Source organism: Megascapheus bottae, chromosome 3 (assembly GCF_031878675.1).
Source record: "Megascapheus bottae isolate mThoBot1 chromosome 3, mThoBot2.hap1, whole genome shotgun sequence".
Classification (NCBI taxonomy): Eukaryota; Metazoa; Chordata; class Mammalia; order Rodentia; family Geomyidae; genus Megascapheus; species Megascapheus bottae.
The window spans coordinates 43,559,504-43,581,132 of record NC_143511.1 but is presented as its reverse complement, the minus strand read 5'-3'; the positions used below and the strand labels follow the sequence as shown (position 1 = coordinate 43,581,132).

Genomic DNA, 21,629 nt, shown 5'->3' with positions numbered 1-21,629 from the left:
TCCACATGCTTTTTAAAATTGTCAAGAATGTATTCAGGAGAATATCTAAAACACTGCTAAAAGAAATAAATAGTCTATGTGTCACTCTGTAGCAGTGAGTCATGGCATTGTGATGCTTAGACCCTCGGTTCTCGAGCCATCCTGTGTAGGTTGACTGCCTGCTTTATCAGGTATGTACTTGGGATATAGTACGAACTTTATATGTGTCTAGTAAGAACCAAGCATATGTATAAAAGTATTGCCTGTTATTATTACAAATACTAAAAGAGAGCAAACTTGCAAAGAGATATATTACTGTTCCTTTAAAAAGAATTTATTAACTTTAAATATTTGTATAAAGGAGGTGTCATTTAACAAAGCTGTTTATGAATATAATGCATCTTCATCTGTATCCCCCTTCAACATTCTCTTCCCCATTCAACCTACCTCGTCTTTTACTGTTTTTTATTTTATATACAATAATTTTGTGTGGGGGAGAGGGGGTCATGGATCTTGAACTCAGCCTTGGGTGCTGTCCCTGAGCTCTTCAGCTCAAGGCTACCACCCTATACTTGAGCCAAGACCCACTTCCTGTGTTTTAGAGGTTAATTGGAGATAAGAGTCTCAGGTCCTTTTACTCCCGAGTTGGCTTTCAACATTGATCCTCAGATCCCAGCCTCCTGAGTAGCTGGGATTACAGGCATGATCCACCAAGCCTGGCTGATATACAGTAATTTTATATGCAATAAATTCTTGACTGTATTATCCCCCGTTCCCTCCTTCATTCCTCTACTCCTCTCCTCTTAGCCCTACCCCCCTTTTGCATTTATCCCTTTCCTGGTACTGATTTTGTTGGGCTTTGACCTAGTCTTTCTAAAAAAAATTGTATTATTTATGTTATCCGTAGAGTCTATTATACTTCATTCATTTGTAACCACTTGCATAACACTCAGTGTGTTTACTTACAGATTTAAAGATGCATTCTGTCTACCACAAATGAGGGAAAACATACAACCTTTGTCTCTCTGGATCTGGCATACTTACGTTAATATAATTTTTTTCCAAGTGTTTTCATTTCCTTATGAAAAGTGCAATATCACTCTTTATAAGGATAAGTAAAATTCCATTGTACGTATATATACATCATATTTTCTTGATCCATCTATCACTGAGGGGTGAATATGTTTGTACTGGTTATCTTTATTGTAACTTTGTTGATGTTCTGCCCTGGAGTATCACTGCTTCTTGACAATGGTTATCTCAGATGCTTTCTCTTTCTGTAATAGGTCACCTGACTGAGGTGATGCATACATTTTCCTATTGAAACTGTGTTGGAATTCAGCATTGAGATAGAGCACAAATCTATCAGAATTCCTCCTCAATCCTGAATGTTCTCAGATCAATCACCTAGTCTCTGCCTTTAACTTTTTCTTGTTTTGTTCATGGATGTCTATTATGTAAATCTCTCTTTCTAAATTAGTTACTGTCCAAGACTTTGGAGATCCACAGCAATCTTTAAAGATGGTTTCTTCCTAGGCTCAAAAGTGTCTACAAGATGCAGTTCTTTCTTTCTACACAGCCATGCATAGTGTCAACTCTATCCCAAGACTGTTCTCCTCATGGCTTTAGAAGGGCTGACAATTATAGTTTGGGCCATGTGCTACCTACCTCTTTTGCATATGATTGGGGGATGGATGAGAATAGCTGCTGCAGACTTCTGAGCTCAAAATTTGTCCTAATTGAAGTAGTCCAAATCCAATGCTTACTTGTTAGCCAGAGACTGTGGCTATGGGAATTTTTAAAATATATAGTCTTATGTTATTCAGACCCTGTCCTTGTAAGTACTTATCCTTTCCTACGTGGCACATTACCACATATTTAACAAACTTGAAATGACAGGCATTTATTATATCACAATTTCTGTGAGGCAGGAATTTAGAACAGCTCAGCCAAGTGGTCTAGCTCAGAATATTCTATGTGATTGCTGACAAATTGCCAGCTTGGGCTGCAAATGTCTGAAGGTTGAGTGGAGCTGACCAGTGATCTAAAAGGTGACCTAAGGGAATGCTGTTGGCAAGAGGCCTTATTTCTTCTTCTGTGGAGCTGCTTGCAGAGCTTCAGGATATGGCATCTGACTTCCCCCAGAAGAAATGATCACAGAAAAGCAGCAAGCTGTAAAAAAATTACACATCATCACTTCTGCTTTATTTTCTTAGACATCACCAAGTCCAGCCCATATGCTCATGCTCTTCCAGAAAAGAACATCAGAGAAGATATAGCTATATTTTCAAGTCGCCATCAAAAAACGCTGAGAAGGTAGAAGGAAAGAGGAAAGACTGGAGATGAGAAAGGAAAGAGGATGATTGGGAGATAGTTATAGAACTGGCTGGACAGTCTATGAAAATTTAGTTTATACGAAAGGATAGAGTCAGGATGGGTGTTATATAAAGAGAAGATACTCACTGTTATTTTCTGGCTAAGTGGCAAATATTAGTATTATATTTTCATTTCAGAGCTGAGGACCAGACTGAGTCTTGCACTTGCCAGGGCAAATGCTCCTCCACTTTTTTTTTTTTATTGTCAGGGTGATATATAGAGGGGTTACAGTTATATTTGTCAGGTAGTAGGTACATTAGTTCTTGAGCATTAATACCCCTTCCCATGTTTTTCTCCCACTTTCCCTTCTCTACTCCCTCCCACTCATCTTGTTTTACTGCTTCCCTTCCCTATTTCAAATAAATAAAGCATATATATAATATACCAAGTACTAAAGTCAGAAACAGTAACAACATGAGATTAACTATAAGGGGAAATAAAAGAGAAAAGAAATAACTTCACATGGTACATTAAAAACAATAATCACAAAGATAAACCTCTTTTTTCCATATCCTGGGGTTCATTTTGCTTAACCTCATTCTTTTTTTTTTGCCAGTCCTGGTCTTGAGCTCAGGGCATGAGCACTGTCCTTGGACTTTCTCAAGGCTAGAGCTCTACCACTTGAGCCTCAGCACCACTTCCAGCTTTTTTCTGTGTATGTGGTACCGAGGAATTGAACCCGGGTCTTCATGCATGCAAGGCAAGCACTCTACCACTAGGTCAAACTCCCGGCCTGCTTAACCTCATTCTATATGGCCATATATACATAGATTTTGAGCTGTTGTGAGCCTCTGCTAGGAGAATCCTAGATGTATAGTAATTGTTACACATGAGGAAAACCATGGACCTATGATTCCTTGGGTCTGGCTTACTTCACTTGATAAGATTTTTTTTTTTTTTGTTTTTTTTTGCCAGTCCTGGGCTTGAGCTCAGGGCCTGAGCCCTGTCCTTGGACTTTCTCAAGGCTAGAGCTCTACCACTTGAGCCTCAGCACCATTTCCGGCTTTTGTCTATGTATGTGGTACCAAGGAATCGAACCCGGGTCTTCGTGCATGCTAGGCAAGCACTTTAACCACTAGGCCAAACTCCCGGCCTTTGATATGATTTTTTTCTAAGCCTTTCCATTTCCTTACAAATGGCATTCCTGGCTTTTCAAACTTTATATATAAAGAAAATTTCTGTTTTAAGTGGTATGCCCAAATTTAAACAGCTAGGCTAAAGGTAGACTAAAATCTTGTCTTAAACACATTACTGATCATCTGGAGGGAGGTGGTAGACGTAGATCACAATGACAATGTGAAACTTAATCATACATCAGTAATCTATGTAAAAGCTATAGTGTCAATCATCTTCAAAATGATGCCAAAATTTTTTATCAGTATCATTCATGGCCATTAATGTCTCTAATGAAAGGCTAACTCTTCCATCTGTATTTCTGAGAAACCATGGTACGTTTCCCTTTCTTTTTTTCACTTTTTCTAAATTTTCTGTGAATAAAAGCTATAATACAAAATGTTCTGGCTAGAATGAAAACTCCAAACTCTATCATAATTTTATTAAAGTAAACATTAAAGAAAGGTACAAGGACTATTATTGAACATTTGGTTTCAATATTTTTTAATGCAGAAAATATAGAGTAGGTACAGGTCTCTAGCCTTGGCAGATGTTCAGGGCTTGCCTTTTGGCTCAGATGCATTTTCATTTTATGGCCAGGCAAGACTTCTCTGGAGAGACCACTCCATGCTCTGCATCAGAAAAGCTAGAACACACAGCCACCATTGTACCTTTGTTCCGAAGAAAGAAGGGTGACAGATAAGGGCCAGATAAGGTTGTTATTTACAAGTTGTAGGCCAAAGAAAGGCTTGCAGGACCATTTGCTTGGTTTTGAGAGACTTATTCGGTCAGCTAGTTACACAAGAATAAACTTGTAAGTGATGAATGTTTTGCTGAATTATGACATACATTTATGCTATCTAGTTATTTTGCAAAAGTAACTCAAGATATTAGATATACGTAGACAGTAAACTTACTTGACATTTTGCAGGAGGAAATTTTTTTGCCATTAGAAATTTTGAGAATTTGCTAAAGAAAAGGAAAAGGATACATGTATAATAACAGACTTCAGCCAGACACCTGTAATCCTAGCTACCGAGGAGGCTGAGATCTGAGGATCAAGGTTCAAAGCCAACCTAGGAATAAAAGGACCTGGGACTCTTATCTTCAGTTAACCTTTAGAAAATGGAAGTGGAGCTATGGCTCAAGGGTAGGGTGGTAGCTTTGAGTTGAAGAGCTCAAGGACTTCCCCCAGGCTGAGTTCAAGCCCCATGACCCATAAAAGTCTAATCATAAAATAAAAGTATAGTAACAGACTTCAGAGTTTTGATTTTTTTTTTATTATTAAATACTGGAACTTGGGACCTTAGCACTATCCCTGAGCTTGTTTCCTCAAGGGTCAGTTTCTAACACTTAAGCCACAGCTCTACTTTCAGCTTTTTTTTTTTTTTTTTTTTTTTTTTTTTGGCTAGGGATAAGAATCTTGAAGACTTTGCTGCCCATGCTGACTTTTAATAGAACCTTGACTCTCATCTCTCAGCCTTCTGAGTAACAAGATTATAGGCATGAGCCGCCATCATTTGTTTTTCATTGCTTCTGTAGCCCTCTGTAAGGATCCCATGGCTCTACACCATTGAATAAAACCGATCCATTGCAGACTTTCTGATCTTATTTTTACTTTTCTAGGATCAAGGGGGTTTGGGCATTGCTATCAGTGAAGAAGATACCCTCAGTGGAGTCATCATAAAGAGTTTAACAGAGCATGGGGTAGCAGCCAAGGTGAGGCTTTACCTTCTTCAACCAGCATAAAAAAATAGAAGTAGGAATTGCTCCTGGAAAATCACTCAAACTCTTCCACATTTCTATTTAGGATGGACGACTCAAAATTGGAGACCAGATCTTGGCTGTGGATGATGAGATTGTTATTGGCTATCCTGTTGAAAAGGTACTTTTCCATAATAAAGAAAATGTCTTGGTACAAGTGTATGTTGAGAGAGAGAGAGAGAGAGCAGTGGAAAATTAGGGCTGAGTGGCTATGCTAGATTTATTCTTAAGAAAAAGAAGAGATTGTTCATATGGTCTCCCGTTTGTGTTTTCTATATTTAACCAAGGTGATGTTAATATATAACTATTGCTTGGTAAATAATTTAGTGCTTTGATAAATATTGATTTCATTTTCTTTAGGAAACTCAACAATGGCTCATTTCAAGTTAGAACCAAAAGAATATTGTTTCCTTACAAATGCTTACTCCCATTAATATCTACTATACGTATTGCTTTATAAGCAGATTCCAAATCTCAGCCTATAAATGTCCAGCATTTATTGGTAATAAACAGTCTTCTCTTTGTGCCTATGTTTTCAAAATTGTTCATAACAACTTTTTTGGAGTGTAACTTGATACAATTCATATATAATTATCAAGGGGGAAAAAAGCTTTCTTCTCCTTTAGGAGTTAGTGAGTAACCATGTTTTAGTTTCTACACTGACCAATAAGAAACCTGAGTGATTTTTTTTAATCAGTTTTGATAACTATTGATGGGATTCTTAGACCCATGAATCTGGTTTTGTTTTCCATTTGCCTTGATTTCTCTGTTACAGTTTTCTTACCTTGCTTTTAACATACATGTTTCTGTGTGTTTGTGTTGTTTTATTCAGAGTATATAAGCTGCTTCACATTCCCTGTAGAATCAGAAGTGGGAAAAATTCCTCATATATCTAAGGTCATAGGTAGTTCAGATATATAAACAACAGTATTTAAGAAAAAGAAAAATTTGAAAAATGCTGTAATTATATAAGGAAAAACTGGACAGAACTGAACTTAGAGTAAAAATTACACATGGCCTTAATCTGGAGACACTAGAGAAAAACTAGAACCATTTGTTTCTTGGTCTTTCACATTCAGAAAAGGAAATCATTGTCCCTTCCTTCAGTGAACAGTAGGTAGATTCTAACAATACTGATGACTTTTCAATTTGTGTGAGTCCACTGATGTGTCCTTGATTTTTGTTTCTCCTTTACACCACTGCCCTGCCAGTTTATTAGCCTTCTGAAGACAGCAAAGACAACAGTAAAACTGACCGTTCGTGCTGAGAATCCAGATTCCCAAGCAGCTGGTGTATCCAATGGAGAAAAAAAGAACAGCTCCAAGCCTCCTGCAGTCCCACAGTCTGCTGCCTCTGACCTAGAACCAGAGCCCATTCGAAGTAAGGGCCAGCATCTTGAGAGTCCTGTACATATGGCATACTCAGCAGAGGGTCCTTTCTTGGGAATCAGCTGCCTGCCTGTGGCTCAATGTGTCTAAAAAGCTCTTAGGGAGACCTTTGGGGAGATGATTTAAAGAAAGGGGGCCCTGAAGTGCACATTCGGGACCATAAGGCAGGGTAACAGTGTGGTGTGAATTAACTAACCATGGTACCTCAGATAACCCATTTTCCCAGTCCAACCTTAGCTTCTTTGTTGCCTGTCTCTTTGCTCTCCAGAAATCTCTTGCTGAGGGTACCAAGATACCTAGCTAATGAAGTAAAAATATCATTTTTATAATAGGAAAGTAACTTCTGTAAGCCTTGGCTTTCTTTCTTTTCTTTTTTTTTTTTTTTTTTGCCAGTCCTGGGCCATGAACTCAGGGCCTGAGCACTATCCTCGGGCTGTCTCAAGGCTAGAGCTCTACCACTTGAGCCACAGCACCACTTCTGGCTTTTTTCTATGTATGTGGTACCAAGGAATCGAACCCGGTCCTCGTGCTAAACTCCCGGTCCTAAGCCTTGGTTTTCTTATTTGTATAATGGACATATAGTAATCCTCTGTCACAGATAGGCCCAACCCACCCTGTGACATAAAAAACTTTAAAAAAATATATTAATCAGGGCTGGGAGTTTGGCCTAGTAGTAGAGTGCTTGCCTAGCATGAACGAAGACCCGGGTTCGATTCCTCGGTACCACATACATAGAAAAAAGCTAGAAGTGGTGCTGAGGCTCAAGTGGTAGAGCTCTAGCCTTGAGAAATTCCAAGGACAGTGCTCAGGCCCTGAGTTTAAGGCCCAGGACTGGCAAAAAAAAATACATAATATATTAATCATTGCCACATGTTGTATGGTAGATATGGTTTGTGTGGCTGGGGTGACCTATAATGTCAGGTCAAATTAGGTAAAATAAGTATGTCTGAACCATGGGCTGAGATTTCATTTTATTAACCTCACAGGTTATGAGGAAATGGTTCAACTTAGTTATTTTGGTTAGAAAAGTTGTACTATTGTGTAATACAATAGTACATTTCAAGGTCTACAGTATTAGGATTGTGTGTGTGTGTGTGTTGTGTGTGTGTGTGTGTGTGTGTGTGTGTGTGTGTGTGTGTGTGTGTGGTGGTCCTAGAACTTGAGGTTATGGACTAGAAGCTGTCCGTAAGCTTTTTTGTTGCTTAAAGTTAGTCCTTTACTACTTGAGCCAGCTTTCAGCTTTTTGATGTGATTAATTGGAGATAAGAGTCTATGGACTATGCTGCTGGGCTGGCTTCAGACCTCAGTGCTCAGATCTCAGGCTTCTAACTAGCTAGAACTACACTAGTGAGTCACTGGTGCCTTGCTATAGTCATACATTTTCTTTTATTTTTTAAAAAAGTATGAGTCCAAAAGTCTGTAAGGTGTTACAGCTTCTTCACCTTTGCCAGATTTTCAACGGCAGCTTTGTGAAGCTCAATAAGGCTTCTTATAATATGCTTCGGACTGTGGAACCATATATTGCATGGGGGTTCCCAAACCTGAAGTCAGTCAATGAGCTCATCTACAAGCGTGGTTATGGCAAAACCAATAAGAAGCGAATTGCCTTAACAGATAATGCTTTGATTGCTCGATCTCTTGGTAAATATGGCATCATCTGCATGGAGGATCTGATTCATGAGATCTGTCCTGTTGGAAAACGCTTCAAGGAAGCAAATAACTTCCTGTGGCATGAAGAAGAAGACCACCCACTTTGTAGAAGGTGGAGATGCTGGTAACAGGGGGCATCAGATCAGTGGACTTATTAGGGATGAACTGAGGTGTCTACCATGCTATTTTTGTAATTGGGTCCATTAATAAACAGTGATGCTGGCAAACTAAAAAAAAAAATTTACTTAAAACTGACCTTTCCCTTGTAGTAAGGGAAGTCTCCCTTGAGGTACTAAATACTTTTTAGTTTTTTCAACAAGCTTAAGAGTAACCACTGGTTTAAAGCATTTATGATATTGTACAGAAAAACGTTTTAAAAGTAATACAATGCTGATTAAAAATAATCTTTTGTTTAGAAAATCTGGATAATTTATTGAAATGTTAAGTTTATGAAAATTTTCATATTTTTAAATTTTTATTAGTCTCTAGCATTGTCTATTAAAACAAAAACTGCTGAATGGAAACTATTATAAAAAAATATCATACACCTGTGACTAGGAGTTTGGCCTAGTGGTAAAGTGCCTGCCTAGCATGCACAAAGCCCTGGGTTCCGGTCCTCGGTACCACATAAAAAGCCAGAAGTGGTGCTGTGCCTCAAGTGGTAGGCACTTGCCTTAAGAAAGTTCAAGGACAGTGCCCGGGCCATGAGTTCAAGCCTTAGGGTTGGCACAAAAGAAAAAAAAAATCATATACCTGTTCCTACTATTTTAGAAGCAAAAAAATATTCTGTCTGATTCTCTAAAAAGAGAATATCTTGTACAAGGCATACACTAGAATTATCCTAGCTTTCTCCACATAAGCTGTTTACTGTGTGCTTTTTGATGTACTATAAAATGGATGATACTATATGAAGACTTTTGTAAGACAAAGTGAGGAATTATGTTCTTGTTTTTTAATCTATTCTTATATCTATTTTTATATAGCAAGTTCTGAGCTATTCATCAAGATTTGGTATCAGAGTTTATAAAACATCAAGCGAGAGACCTAAGGGGAAAAGCTACAAATGGGGTGTGTGTGTGTGTTGTGTGTAGTGTGTATAAATATGTACAGATATACTCAGAGTTGATTACCTTAGACAAGATTAAAGAGAAAGAAAAAAACTAAAACAAAGTTCTGCAAAATAAGCACCATGACAAGAATTACTGATGTGCAATGGATTTTATGGATTTTCCCTAAATGTGTTTCTAAGTGTGCAACATATGTCTGTTCTGAGGTTTACAAATGTTTATTTCATAGGAAGTATGTTTGGATCCAGTGAAATGTAGACTATTCACATTAAAACTAGAAGTGTAACTCAACCCCCTTTTCCTCCTTCCTATCCTGTCTTTTATCTTTAGCAGTTAAAATAATTCAGAATAGCACAGAAAAACAACTACACAAATAATGTTATACTCTGTACCACATTGTATCTGATCATATTTCTTTTTAAATATAAGATAAATAAAAGATAGACTGCAAGTATGAATACTTCTTCATCCCTAGTTCATCTTTCAAAGGCAACCTGTGTGGTGAATTTGACATATACACTTTCCAATCAATTTTCAGTAGTATTTCATGTCTTTTTTATTTTTTTAAGATTCCAGCAGGTCATCAACACCAGCGATCTTTGCTTCGGATCCTGCAACCTGCCCCATTATCCCTGGCTGTGAAACAACAATTGAGATTTCCAAAGGACGCACGGGTCTGGGCCTAAGCATTGTTGGGGGCTCTGACACACTGCTGGTGAGTCCTCACCCAGAAGTACTTTCTCTGTGTAGGAGCCTTCAGGAAACAATGACTGGGGGATTTCTGATGGCTTTATTAAATAAAATATAGAAGCTGATGAACATGTATCTTTTATTGTCATTTTAATTTATATGGAAATCATTGACAATGGAGAGTCAGATTGTTACTTTCTGCAGGCCATACTGACTCAAAAAGATTTTGTTATACAAGTGATAAGGTCTTTACTTTTCACAATGTTTCTGTCTGTTCCCTAGTTCTTGATATGTTTTAACTTGCATTTTACATATAGGTTGTGCTAATCCCATATGGAGAATTAGAAACTCAGTTTGTAAATGTCACAAATATCTGTAAAATAAATCATTTCCTTTGTGGATAGAATGGTGATGCCTTGATGTACATAGTATTTGGACATTTTGGAAATTTGTCATTAAACTTCTCTGTCATTAGAAAAATATAAGCTTCTTTGAGACATTTAATTCTTACATATTCCCTTCAACTGTATGGCTCACTTATAGACTCAATATGTGTAGCTCCTGTGTAGCAGATGTACAGTATGCTTGGATTGCCTTCTTCTCACCAATGCTAGAAAAAAATGAAATTGAGCATGGGATGAGACATGGGTATGTTGTGTTTCGGTCCCTAGGGTGCCATTATTATCCATGAAGTTTATGAAGAAGGTGCAGCATGTAAGGATGGAAGACTTTGGGCTGGAGACCAGATTTTAGAGGTACGGAATATTGTTCTTGATCTCCAAAAATAATGGAGAAAGACAATGGGAATATGTGTGTCTTTTTTGTTTGCTTTTTTGTTCTTCTTCCTTCCTCCCCCTCCCCTTTTTTTTTTCTCCAACTTGCTCACCTGATCCCTTACCATCAGAGTCCCATTTCTGTACAGGTGAATGGAATTGACTTGAGAAAGGCCACACATGATGAGGCGATCAATGTCCTGAGGCAGACACCACAAAGAGTGCGGTTGACCCTCTACCGAGATGAGACCCCATACAAAGAGGAGGACGTGTGTGATGCCCTTACCGTTGAGCTACAGAAAAAGCCTGGCAAAGGCCTGGGATTAAGTATTGTTGGTAAAAGGTACGCCTGGAGTAGACAAACTTGGGGCCTTTTCGTGCAGTAGTGAAATCTTTATGGATGACTTAAGTTCTGCAAACTGATAGCTGCTGTTGGTTCACTTACTGAGATCAAGAAAGACATTATTTTTGGACTTTTAAAGTCAGAGTTTGGTTTATTTTTGAAGATCTTCAACAATAAATCCATTTGGAAATTTTTGAATGCCTCCTGGGCCAAAAATTACATTAGATTCTGAGCAACAGAGTTAAATAATAAGTGGTACCTGTACTTTAAAACAAAATTCACATCCAGATGAAAGAGAATTACATATAGACTTAAAACAAGTGAATTTACTGATGAGTGACATTGATATATTTTAGAGGAGCTGTCAAATGTATAGAAAAAAAAGGACCAACTGACCCTGTTTTAGGGAAAATGTCCAAGGAAAGAGATGCCTGAGTTGAGGCTGAAAATGATACATCGACTGTTACTCTATTAAAGGAGATGGGTCAGCATAAAGCTTGGTGACAGTCTGTAGAAATCCAATACCTAATTTATTTAAATATTTAAATTTGTTGAATATTTACAGGTAAGTAATAATAAATGCTTATGTGAATAATACTAACAAATGCTAAGTTTCATAATCCTTTTTTATTTGTAGTATCATAAGCCCATCATGATGATTATATGCCTGATAATTAAATGAAGTCAGCACTCAGTAAAAAAGGACTCCTTGGGGCTAAGAGTTTGGCCTACTGGTAGAGTACTTGCCTAGCATGCACGAAGACCTGGGTTCGATACCATGGTACCACATACATAGAAAAGTCGGAACTGGTACTGTGGCTCAAGTAGTAGAGCACTAACCTTGCAGAAAGCCCAAGGATAGTACTTAGGCCCTGAGTTCAGTCCCCAGACCTGGCAAAAAAAGAAAAAAGACTCCTTAAGTTAATACTATATTTTTTAGGCCTCACTAACAATTTTCAAAACAACTTGTTTTTTCCATTTAATCAAAAATATATGAAATTGTGACCTATACATTACCTTCAGGAAAGTCAACACTGCAGCATGACACAACCAGTACATGCCTACCTAGTTCTGCACTAACACTTTTCTATGAAACTTTAACAGATTTTTCATTTAAGATATCTTTTTCAAAGCACAGAAATAATGTAGTATATTATTTGAATCTCAGTGGGAGTTTGTCAGAAAAATTAGACATTTTAATTCAGAGTATGATATTTATATTCTGGCTCTTATGAAATATGATACACTTAAAATGTGTGTTTTCCCATAATGGGTGGGGGTAATCAGGGTACTTTAAGAACTCCCAATAATAAGCCCTAACTGTATGTCTTGGGAGAACATGCAAAGACTGTCTAATCAAACATTTATTCTAAACACGGGCAAGCCGTGGATAAAATGGTATAATCCCTTGTCTGAGTGTATGGCCTTGGTAAGAATAGGTGATACAAGTCAACTTTTCACAATTGCTTCTATGTCTTTATACAGTTTTTTTTGGGGGGGGCAGGTTGTTCATTTTCAATTTAGTGTTTATTTTAAATACATCTATCAATGTTAACTCTGAGGTTTGAAATAAATATCACAGTAATAGTTCTGGTTTGAGATGCCTATCTGGTATTTATTTTCAATAATGTAAATGATAATGTACATAACCACAGGCCAGTATTCTTTTCAGGCCTTATTGTGGTAGGAAATAGCAGTGATTAACTTGAAGGTCAGCTCTTTACCATTTACTAGCCATACAGCCCATATACTGTGGATCGCCCTGGCCACTTCTGCTCACAGAGTATTTGATGAAGAAGAAATATTCTTAGGGAAGATCTTTTCCATCTGTTAAAGGTATAAGATATAAGCTTACACTTTATTATAAAGTGTAGTCTTACGTTTCCCAAACATTGTTCAAAACAATAAAACTATTGGGAAGAGACATCAGTTTTTCATTATAAGAGGTTAGTTTTTCATTAAATAAGTTTTGCATAAAGGCTGAGAGAAAATAATAATTTTGGAACTCAAAATTGTTTTCAGAAATGACACTGGAGTGTTTGTGTCCGACATTGTCAAAGGAGGAATTGCAGATGCTGATGGAAGACTGATGCAGGGAGACCAGATACTCTCTGTAAATGGAGAAGATGTGCGTAATGCCACTCAGGAAGCTGTTGCTGCTTTGCTGAAGGTAAAAATAATGTACTGGGAACAGCACTCAAGTGGTAGAGCTCTTGTCTGTCATGCGTGAGACTCTGGGCTCAAACGCCAGTCCCAGAGAAGGACTAGGGGAAGTAGAAGAGCTGGAAGGAAAGAAAAGGAGAGAGGGAGGGATAGAGGAAAGAAAGAAGGAAGGAAGGAAGAAGAAAATTTATGCAAGTACAAAGAGAATTTATTATTGAGCTACTATTTCAACATATTTAGAGTTATCTGAAAGTATACTTCTAGTACCATATTTCAGTGACACAATTCTAAATAGTAAATTTTGATACTGTTATGTTATTTCATATAATTGGTAGTAGGAACCATGAATGGAATATCTGAAGTATTAGCAAATCTTTTATCTTTAAAATATTGTATGGGTCTTCCTTAAAAGAAAAACACATGTTCAGACCACAAAAGACTCATTGTGTTCTTCCATATTTATTACTGGATTTCATTTTCTGATCTGGTTTAGATGAAGACTCACTTTGAGCATGAGTGCTTTTTGAAGTAGCACTAAGCAGTTAACAACACTTTTATGAGTAATGATGACTAATGTGTAAATAGGATAAACAATTTTGTTTTATGATCCATAGGAAGGATGTTTGCCCTTCCCCCATAGCCCTACAGATCCTTCTGAGCTTATGTAAATTTTATACCATCAAATATATTTCCAAAAAGTAAATAAATAAATCAACAACTCTGAAGGATAGTTGTCTGATGGGAAAGCAGAGCCCTTTTATAAATATTATAAAGTACAAAATAGTCACCAAACAGTAGTAAACCAGGGATTGTAGACATTTTCTTCTCATTAGGGAATGCCCAGTTTCTAGACAATTTTCTTTGCTGTAAGTAACTGAGTAGACACACATAACTGAATACACACACACACACACACACACACACACACACACACTTACCTAAGGCAATGCTATGTATCGAGTTTCTAACCTAACATGGTTTTTGACATGAAAAGTTGTAATTTGATATTGACTAAAAACCATTATCCTCAGTCAATGTCTATGTCATGAATACCAGTTAACATGAGCCTATGTGATGGATCTTCAGCAGGGATCAAGCTGTCAGTGTATAATATTAAAGGGAATCTTTTCAGTGTCTGGTTTCATACCGTTATGTTCCACATGTTACTTTTGTTATTAACTCTGTGCTTAGGAAAGAACCAGACATATGAAGAATTTATAGATTTAGTTATTAATATGGCATATTCCAGCCATTGCATAAAGATGGCAGGCACCAAAATAATTAGAATTCTTCAAGGAGGAATAACTTCCTTTGGGAAATAAAATGAATTTTTAGCTGTAGAAGAATGGTATTATATTAAATAAGGAAGTATTGTTAAGATAAGATAGATAATTTTAAGATCAATTAAACCAGCCATTATAAAAATCAATTTGACAGTAGGTTAGAGTCTTAGGTATTTGTAGTTACGAGTTTGATTTAATTTTTTTAATGTTTTGGCTTAGTAATTCTTCATTTAAAAGTTGTGCATGTACCTGGGTACCTGTGGTTCACATCTGTAATCCTAGCTACTCAGGAGGGTGAAATCTAAGGCTCTCAGTTCCAAGTCAGCCCAGGCAGAAAAGTCCCCATGAGACTTTTATTTCAGTTAACCATTCAAAAACTGGAAGTGGAGCTCAAGTGGTAGAGCGCTATCCCTGAGCACAAAGAGGCTCAGGGCCAAGGCCAAGTGCTGAATTCAAATAATATAACCGACAAAGTAAGAAAAAAAATGTGCATAGTACTAAAAGGGTGCTGGTAGCTCACACCAGTAATCTTAGCTATTCAAGAGTCTGAGATTCCTGAAGATTCTCATTGACACCAGCTCAAGACGGAAAAGTATGAGAAATTCATCTCTAAAACAACCAGCAAAAAGCAAGGAGAAGGGAGGCATAAAAAAGCAAGAGTGCTTGGTCTCAATACCTGGCACACATTCACAATTACTCATCTTCAAAGAGTTAAATATTTTCCAGAAGGTGATTATGAATTTTATTCAAACATTTCTGTAAAACAACCACTCCCCAGTGTTCCCTCGGCACAGTGACCCTGGAAGTTGGAAGAGTGAAAGCTGGCCCATTTCATTCAGAGAGGAGATCTTCTCAAAGTAGCCAGGTGAGTAACTATGGAATTCATCACCTGCCAAGAGGAGCATAGAGATGGTCCGTGGAGGGTCTGTCCAGGGTCATGGACACAAGTCCAGCCCTCTGGCATTATGTGAGACAAGGAGATGTAAGAGACAAAGGGGCCAGTAGCAAGTTGTAACTCTTGAGTAATTTAAGCCATTCTAAGGAACCTTTTCTCAATAATCTCAAAGTTTAACTATATAATAGAAGTAAAGCCTGTGAAGATGATATATTTTTTTAAAGATGCAATATAAGCTGGGCACTAATGACCTGTAATCCTACCTGCTCAGTAAGCTGAGATCTGAGGGTCGTGCCTCAAAGCCAGCCCAGGCAAGATTATGTCCATGAAACTCTTCTCTCCGGTTAACCACTAGAAAACCAGAAGTGGAACACTGGTTCAAAGTGTTAGAGTACAAACCATGAGCAAAGGAACTTAGGAACAGAGTCCAGGACCTGGGTTAAATCCCCAAGACTGATAAGTTTAAAGTAATAATAATAATATTATAGCTGGGCATGGTGGCTCATACCTATAATCCTAGCTACTCAGGAGGCTGAGATCTGAGGATCGAGGTTGAGCTCAGCAACTATCTCCAATTCACCACTAGAAAATTGGGAAGTGGGGCTGTGGCTCAAGGGTAGGGTCGTAGCCTTGAGCTGAATACCTCAGGGACAACAGCCAGGCCCAGGGGTAGGGTGGTAGCTTTGAGTTGAGGAGCACAGGGACAATGCCCAGGCCCAGAGTTCAAGCCCCATGACCCACAATAAATAAATAGATAAATAATGCATAACTGTCAATGACAAGTAAATGCAGTACATATGTTAAAATTATTCAGTTCTTGTCTTCTGATGATAAAAAACCCATATTTACCAATCTTCCTTAAACCACACTTAGTAACTTGATTAGTTATCACCATTTGTTTCTTGTTACCTAATTTTGAAGTTCCTAAGTATTTGATAATCTTTAAAAATGTAAAAATTAGCTTGAATTAGTTTGTGAAAAGGTACTAAAATTTTAAGTAGGTTATAACCCACTTCATTTAGTTTCAATTTACTTATGTCATTGGGAAAACTGTTCCTTAACAAGAAAAACAAGAAAATGATGCCTAAGGAGAATTATTTCCCAACCTTTTGAAAGAATCATGTACTTGTAGGTGAGTGAAGGCAGCCTGTCGTCTTTTACTGTTCCTCTTTCTGGAATAAGTACATCTGAGACACCGGAAAGTAGCTCAAAGAAGAATGCACGTAAGATTACTTTAATATTTTGGAGATTGCTTCAGTATTTTCAGTATGCCTTGTCTGAATTTTGGCTGTCAACACTGTTTCTCTCCATCCCACATATACACAAAAAATTATTCCATATCCTAAAAAAGCATGCATTCACCAAAAATCTGAGCAACCTGAAACTCTGCCTCATAACAGCTTCCCTGTTTAATGTTATCTACAAACATTGTCATCAAGATTCTGTCATGTTTTCCCCACCAAGGAAATTGATACATTTTATTTTATTCCTTTTCTTTGTTTAGTGTAATTCTCAACAAATCAGAAAATGCCATTCAGTGAAAAGTTTTTTAAAAAACTGAAAAATTAATATATCCTCCTGTGTTTTAAATACATGAAACCACAATACAGAAGCTGTTCTGGCTTAGTTGTATTGGTTGAGAGATGTTCAAATAGAAGCTAACCATATGGCAGTGTGTTTGCAGTGTGACTAATATTGTAGAAATTTAGACACTGAAGTCTATGGATTGTTTTAATGCATCCATGATTTTATTCCTCTCATCTGTGCACATGTCTTTCTATTCAAAGCACATTCTGTCTTTGACTCATTCTGAATGGATTGTAAAGTTACATAATCAGTGTTTAAAATGAGAAGGAAGAAATGAGAAGGTATGTATGTTTTTTTCAAGTGGAGAAATATGTGGCACAGATCTAACCATGTGTGCTGCTGGTAGCAGAATACTTCCTTTAAAAACTAAAAACAAAAATAAGATGGTATGTGTTTAATCCCGTCCACTGCCATGTATTTACTAACATTTTAATGAGCAAAACAATGCTTTTATAAGTATATTTTATCTTCTTTGTCTTTACAGTAGCATCTGAAATACAGGGATTAAGAACAGTTGAAATAAAAAAGGTAAGCTGGTGCCTTCCATGGCATTTTGTTTTGTATTTTCCTATTAACAATATTCCTGTTTTATAGTACTCATCTGAAAAAAACTACATATGTCTACAGTGGAAATTGTACAATGCATCTTTGAGTTTCCTAGATATGATAACACATTTGAAAAATCACTTGGTGATTTTCCCAAGAAACCCAGACATTGAAGTCACTAGCTATTTTCATAATTAAATATATTAAACATATATTTAAAAGAATATGTTTTTACTTATATTTAAAAATAATAAAAGAAAAAGAAAAATCACTTTGTGTGTGTGTGTCTGTGTGTATATACAATGAATATATATGTACATTATACATGCATTCAGTGATTTTTATTAATGTTATATATTATGTATACTATACTACCAAAAATGATATTAACGCCATAGAAACTGATTCCTTTTCTTTCACGTCTCATATTGGTTAATAAACTTTGCCTTCAACATGCATTTCCCAGTTCTTCTGAAACTATTCCATGAAAGCCATGTACAAGGAAAAAGTGAAAGAGGCTAAGAGTTATTGAACCTTTACCGTGTCCTGAACAGTTTTCCAGAAATTACACGTTATCATGCAGCCTCTCTGAGATGCTCTTTTACCTCTGTTTTATGAAAGAAGATCCAGTGGCTGGTGGGGAAGAGTGTACTTATTACAGCCAAACATTTGTAAGTGAGCCTTCTAGCTTTGAACAAAAGCTTCTGAGATTCCTAACGTGTGAACCTTTTCACTTCACAAGTTGGTCTTCTTTTCAGCAGCCCCACAATGTGATTACTACTTAGTGTGTCTTGATTGCTTTTACTTCCTGAACAGATACTTACCTTCCTAAATCATACAAAGGATCTGAGTCAAATAAAAAATAAAGTTTCTTTTATAAATTTGTTGCTAGGTTTTTTTAAGCTGCATTTTCTACTCTCCCACCTAGAAGATCAGAATTAATGATGGGTGATTGTGCCAAAGAATAAACAAAATGTCAGTTAAAAATACCACTTTGACCAAAATACATGTTTTTCATGGCAGGGGCCAACAGACTCACTGGGGATCAGCATTGCTGGAGGAGTGGGCAGTCCTCTGGGGGATGCTCCGATATTCATTGCCATGATGCACCCACATGGTGTGGCAGCTCAGACCCAGAAGCTCAGAGTAAGTTTTAGCATCAGGGTAGTGTTTTTACTTAGTTTTATAAACCCTTTCAATATGGTCAACTTACTGCAAGATAGTTTTAAATTTGTATACCTTTTTTTATGTCAGCTAATTAAGACACAGGAGGACTTGCTTTAAGTAAAAGATAAAGGATATTAAGAGGAAAAAAAGAAAATGGTGTTTAATGCAAATTTGAAAGTAAATGAAATGAGGAAGCGTATAATTGTCTCAGTATATTTTTGTTATATGCTTAAAATTCCACGGAGCCACTAGAGGAGTGGGGAAAGAGAAAGCGATGCAGAAGGTTATTCTAATTAAAATGTAATTATATGCAAGTCTGAAATTGAAAAAAAATCTGTGGAACCGGTTTAATGAAAATAAAGTATTTCAGACTAGATGAAGTGAAACTTTTCCATTGGTTTAAATGCCAACTTAACTTTTGGAAGTTGAAAAATATCATTTATTTTCATTTGATTACAAATGCTGCAGAAGTTTAATGTAACTGTGACTTAGGATGTTGTTAAACTACACAAAACTTGCCTCAAGGTGGTGAGATGATACAGATGTGGGGCAATACGATGAAACTTAACACTAACTGCCCAGCTTTAGAATCATATAAACATTGTCTTAAACTACCCAGTCTCCTGAAGTTCAATGTTCATGGATGGCCTTCAACTTCAAGCAAGATCTCCAAACATAACTATTTTACTTCAGAGGTTCCCCTGGGTTGAGCAGGAATCGGCCTCTTTTGATTTCTAAATTTATGGCTGACACTTGACAACTGACTGAACACATGCCGCAGGCAGGGGTCAGTGCACTCTTCTGTAAGGACAGATAGTGAATATTGGACTCGATGGACCAACAGTGTACTCTGTTAGGGGTCTGTTGCAACTGCTCAGCTTCCACTTGTGAAACAGACAAACACAGCTGTCTTCCAACCAGAATTTTTATTCACCGAGGAAGGCAGTATGCCAGATTCTACCTATTTATCTTATCTTGGCAGCCCGTGACCTTTGGACACCTCTAATAATTTTAGTGACAATATGCAGGTAAATTCTTCTTTCCACTGATATTTTATCATTTTAATAGAAAAATGATATCTTGGGGCCGGGAGTTTGGCCTAGCGGTAGAGTGCTTGCCTAGCATGCACGAAGACCTGGGTTCAATTCCTTGGTACCACATACATAGAAAAAAGCCGGAAATGGTGCTGAGGCTCAAGTGGTAGAGCTCTAGCCTTGAGAAAGTCCAAGGACAGTGCTCAGACCCTGAGCTCAAGCCCAGGACTGGCAAAAAAAAAAAAAAGATATCTTACCTAGGAGAGACCAAAAGATGTTTTGTGGCTGTTTCTTGCACTTCTTGGTCTTTGGCGTGGCTGACAGCAGTTGATGGGTGATAGTGAGCAGTAGAGGAGGAAATGCTACTCTAGTCTCACTCCACTTGAGCAGCTGGCTAATTCTTCCTCTCTCTTACAGGTTGGTGATCGGATTGTCACTATCTGTGGCACATCCACAGAGGGAATGACTCACACTCAAGCAGTCAGCTTACTGAAAAATGCCTCAGGCTCCATTGAAGTACAGGTAAAAATTTAATCCCAAGCCCTGTTCAGAAGACAGGTTATTTGGGGATACAGAAGCTTTGATATCAAAGCAGTAAAAAGATTCCTGCTATTATTTATTGAAGAGATTCCCTGAACATAAATGATGAATTAGACTTACAGAAATATGTATGGTACATGTTTGGTGACATTTTTTATACTGATGTGTAAAGATCTTAAAAAAATTAATTGCACATGAGACTATTGTTTTTCTTTTTTTATTGTAATTAATAAAAGGGTTACATGATATTTGCCTTATAGAGGTGCATTAATTCACATACATTGATACCCTTTCACATGTCTTGATACCCTTTACCCTCCCCCCCCACCGCCCCCCCCCCCCGTCTTGGTTTTTTCCCCCCTTCCCTATCAAATTTCAAATAATCAAATACAAATAAATTCAATATATCAGATAACAAAGTGAGGTACTGTAACAATATGAGATACCCAAGGGGAGACTATTGTTTTAAAGCCATCTAAGAACCCTGTGTAATTGGATTAAGGTATGTTTACTGTCAGTACAGTTAAAAAGCCTCAGGATCTTGTGCAGTTTCCTTCTCGTGGGATATATTTTAATCATTTATGATATTAAGTAGACAGATAAATACATATCTTAGTCCAAATGCTATTTTTGAAGAGAATAGCTGGTATCTCCCTAGCTGTATGACCATGAGATTTTCTCTGTGCAGGTGGTTGCTGGAGGAGATGTGAGTGTGGTCACAGGGCATCAGCAGGAGCCTGTCAGTTCCAGTCTTTCTTTCACTGGACTCTCATCAAGCAGTATGTTTCAGGATGATTTAGGGTAAGCTTATATATCATGGTCAGTATATTATCATCTATTACTTGTGAGTTACATCCTTCCTAACACTTGTGTTCTAGCATTCATATAGAGGTAAAACAATAGGAGATGAGGTATGAAGTATAAAAACCAAGAGTTTGTAGCTGTCCAGTAACCATGACATGGATTTAGCTAATCTAAGATACATAGGTACATCCAGATAGGCATCTTTGTTTCCTACTGTTCTTTCCACCTTTACAGCTCTCATTTTTGGAGAGAACATTTTACCCTTCCTTGCATTACCCTGCGTAATCAGATAATTTTATATTTAATTTTTTCCCAGCTTTCTAATTAAATTATTTGTTTAATGGATTGTTATCCTTTTGATTGAAAGTATTCATTATATGGATAACAACCCTGAGTATATAAAAAGCATCAGAAAGTCCCATGGCAGGCAAGAAAAAAGCATTAGAAAATAGGAAGAATAAAGAGAG

General features: G+C 37.2%; 1 protein-coding gene across 12 annotated transcripts in view; it reads left to right on the top strand.

Annotated features, from left to right (window-relative positions):
* Mpdz (multiple PDZ domain crumbs cell polarity complex component) overlaps positions 1-21,629 on the top strand; it is a 380,703-nt gene that overhangs the window by 353,887 nt on the left and 5,187 nt on the right. For all 12 annotated transcript variants that reach the window (XM_090329993.1, XM_090330004.1, XM_090330001.1 and 9 more), the window contains 13 exons: positions 5,095-5,187; positions 5,279-5,353; positions 6,444-6,612; positions 9,907-10,052; positions 10,699-10,782; positions 10,950-11,143; positions 13,166-13,313; positions 15,368-15,454; positions 16,617-16,707; positions 17,556-17,599; positions 18,641-18,763; positions 20,236-20,340; positions 21,047-21,159. In XM_090329993.1, coding sequence (XP_090186119.1) covers positions 5,095-5,187; positions 5,279-5,353; positions 6,444-6,612; positions 9,907-10,052; positions 10,699-10,782; positions 10,950-11,143; positions 13,166-13,313; positions 15,368-15,454; positions 16,617-16,707; positions 17,556-17,599; positions 18,641-18,763; positions 20,236-20,340; positions 21,047-21,159 — 1,472 coding nt within the window. The remainder of the gene's footprint in view (positions 1-5,094; positions 5,188-5,278; positions 5,354-6,443; positions 6,613-9,906; positions 10,053-10,698; positions 10,783-10,949; positions 11,144-13,165; positions 13,314-15,367; positions 15,455-16,616; positions 16,708-17,555; positions 17,600-18,640; positions 18,764-20,235; positions 20,341-21,046; positions 21,160-21,629) is intronic.